This window comes from Aplysia californica, unplaced genomic scaffold, assembly GCF_000002075.1.
Source record: "Aplysia californica isolate F4 #8 unplaced genomic scaffold, AplCal3.0 scaffold00400, whole genome shotgun sequence".
In the NCBI taxonomy this organism is placed as follows: domain Eukaryota; kingdom Metazoa; phylum Mollusca; class Gastropoda; order Aplysiida; family Aplysiidae; genus Aplysia; species Aplysia californica.
In genome coordinates, this window is record NW_004797670.1 from 158,207 (window position 1) to 160,099 (window position 1,893).

The 1,893-nt window shown below is 37.7% G+C and overlaps 1 protein-coding gene across 1 annotated transcript in view; it reads left to right on the top strand.

The window, feature by feature from the left end:
- The window catches only part of LOC101863920 (doublecortin domain-containing protein 2), a gene marked incomplete in the record, with an annotated part of 83,085 nt that overhangs the window by 5,073 nt on the left and 76,119 nt on the right, over nucleotides 1-1,893 (top strand). The window contains 1 exon segment of the mRNA XM_035971228.1: nucleotides 525-1,114. Coding sequence (XP_035827121.1) covers nucleotides 780-1,114 — 335 coding nt within the window.

Sequence of the window (1,893 nt, forward strand, 5' to 3'; positions counted from 1 at the left end):
GATAGATAGATAGATAGATAGATAGATAGATAGATAGATAGATAGATAGATAGATTGATAGATAGATAGATAGATAGATAGATAGATAGATAGATAGATAGAGTGAATGAGTGAGTGTAAGTTTGTTTGCGTATGCATATATTATAGGTTTTAATCATACCGCAGCAATTTTGTTTTTGAAGAGATCATTGAAATGTTATTTTATCTTATTATATCTTACCGGTTGATCGAGACGCTGACATAACGAATACAGGAAAATTAAATCCTGTTACGAAAAAAAAAACAACAGTAAAAGATATGTGCAGTTTTGTGTTAAAAATAAGATTTATATCGCGGTTGAGCTATTCTATTAGTCAATCGCGGCCGACACGAATACTTATAATATCATTATTCCGTTATAGATACGAAAACAATTTTTTTTTTAAGTTCACCGTCTTTTCTTTTGGGTTGAACAATTAAGCTTGTGTTTTCTGATTCCGTTACTTGTAATGTTTTATAATAGTCTCTGTTATACCTTTTTAAAGCAATCTAAGACGACTGATTGAGACATGATTCAGCAGACAGTAAGACACTGGCATTGTTGAATTGTTTAAAAATGATCTGAACAAAAACTTGGACATTCCGGAGAACTCTTCAGGAAATTTTCTGTGTGACGTCAGTGATTAACGTGTATTTCTTGAGTAAGACACGTAGTTTGGCGTGACGTACTGAGGTGACGTCATACACAAATTTTAATTCTTGAACACAAACACAAGACAACGACAACAACATTGACAGTCATGTCGATGAACGCGCACCCTGTGAACCATCAGCTCCACCGGCGAGTGGACGAATTGCCCCCAATCTGGAAAAACCGACTGGACAGAGGTATCCACCTACGCCTGTACCGTAACGGTGACCACAACTACCCGGGCAAGTCTGTCATCCTCAACAAGAAGCAGTTCAGGACGTTCGAGTCGTGGCTCTCCGAGCTGTCAAACTCCATGCGCCTGCGCAACGGCGCCATCTGGCGGGTATACACGCCCACTCACGGGACCAGGAAGGATGACTTCAATGATATAGAGGAGGGACAGAGCCTTGTGGTGGCGGGCCAGGAGCGCTTCAAGCCCCTCAGGTAAACATAGGTTTTGGGTGACTCTCGCTCTTAGGATAAACTACAAGATTATGTGGTCGCTTTTAAGCACAAGAGGGCAATCCCGAAAAATGCTGTTTAGAGAAAATCGAAAGTAAAGTGCTTGCCCCTTGTTCAGTTTCTTTAAAAAACAAGTAGAGTTATCTCTATAACCAAACAAATATCCACACCAATGAAACCAAACTTCTCCTGTAGGTAGGGCAATGCTCACTTTTGTTGTAGGTCAAGATTTCTGGAAACTCCGAAATCTGGGTTAGCCCGATTGTCGTTAATAAAAGCGACCATATTAGAATGCAAGAGTATGGTGTAACGCTCACTTTTATAATAGCATAGAAAATTACGGTAACATTCACTCTTATGATAGAAAGCACAATTATGATAGAATACAAGATTATGGTAACTCTTGCTCTTATGATAGAATACAAAAGTGTGGTAACACACCTTCTAATGGTAAGTTATCATAATGCAACACACGTTCTAATAATAAAATTCTTATTGCGACATCATACTCTAATAGCAACGCAAGATTATTGTAACACTCGCGCTTATGACAGAATACTAGGCTACTGCAATACATATTCGTATGGTAAAATACTCATTAAAGTATTAAACATACTTTAATGGCAATACACGATTATGGTAACACACGCTGTTTTGATAAAGTACTCATTATGGTTACCAAGCTATTATACAAAATACTCTTTACAGTATTTACAGTAATACACGCTCTTATACTGAAATACACAATGTACTTAATAACA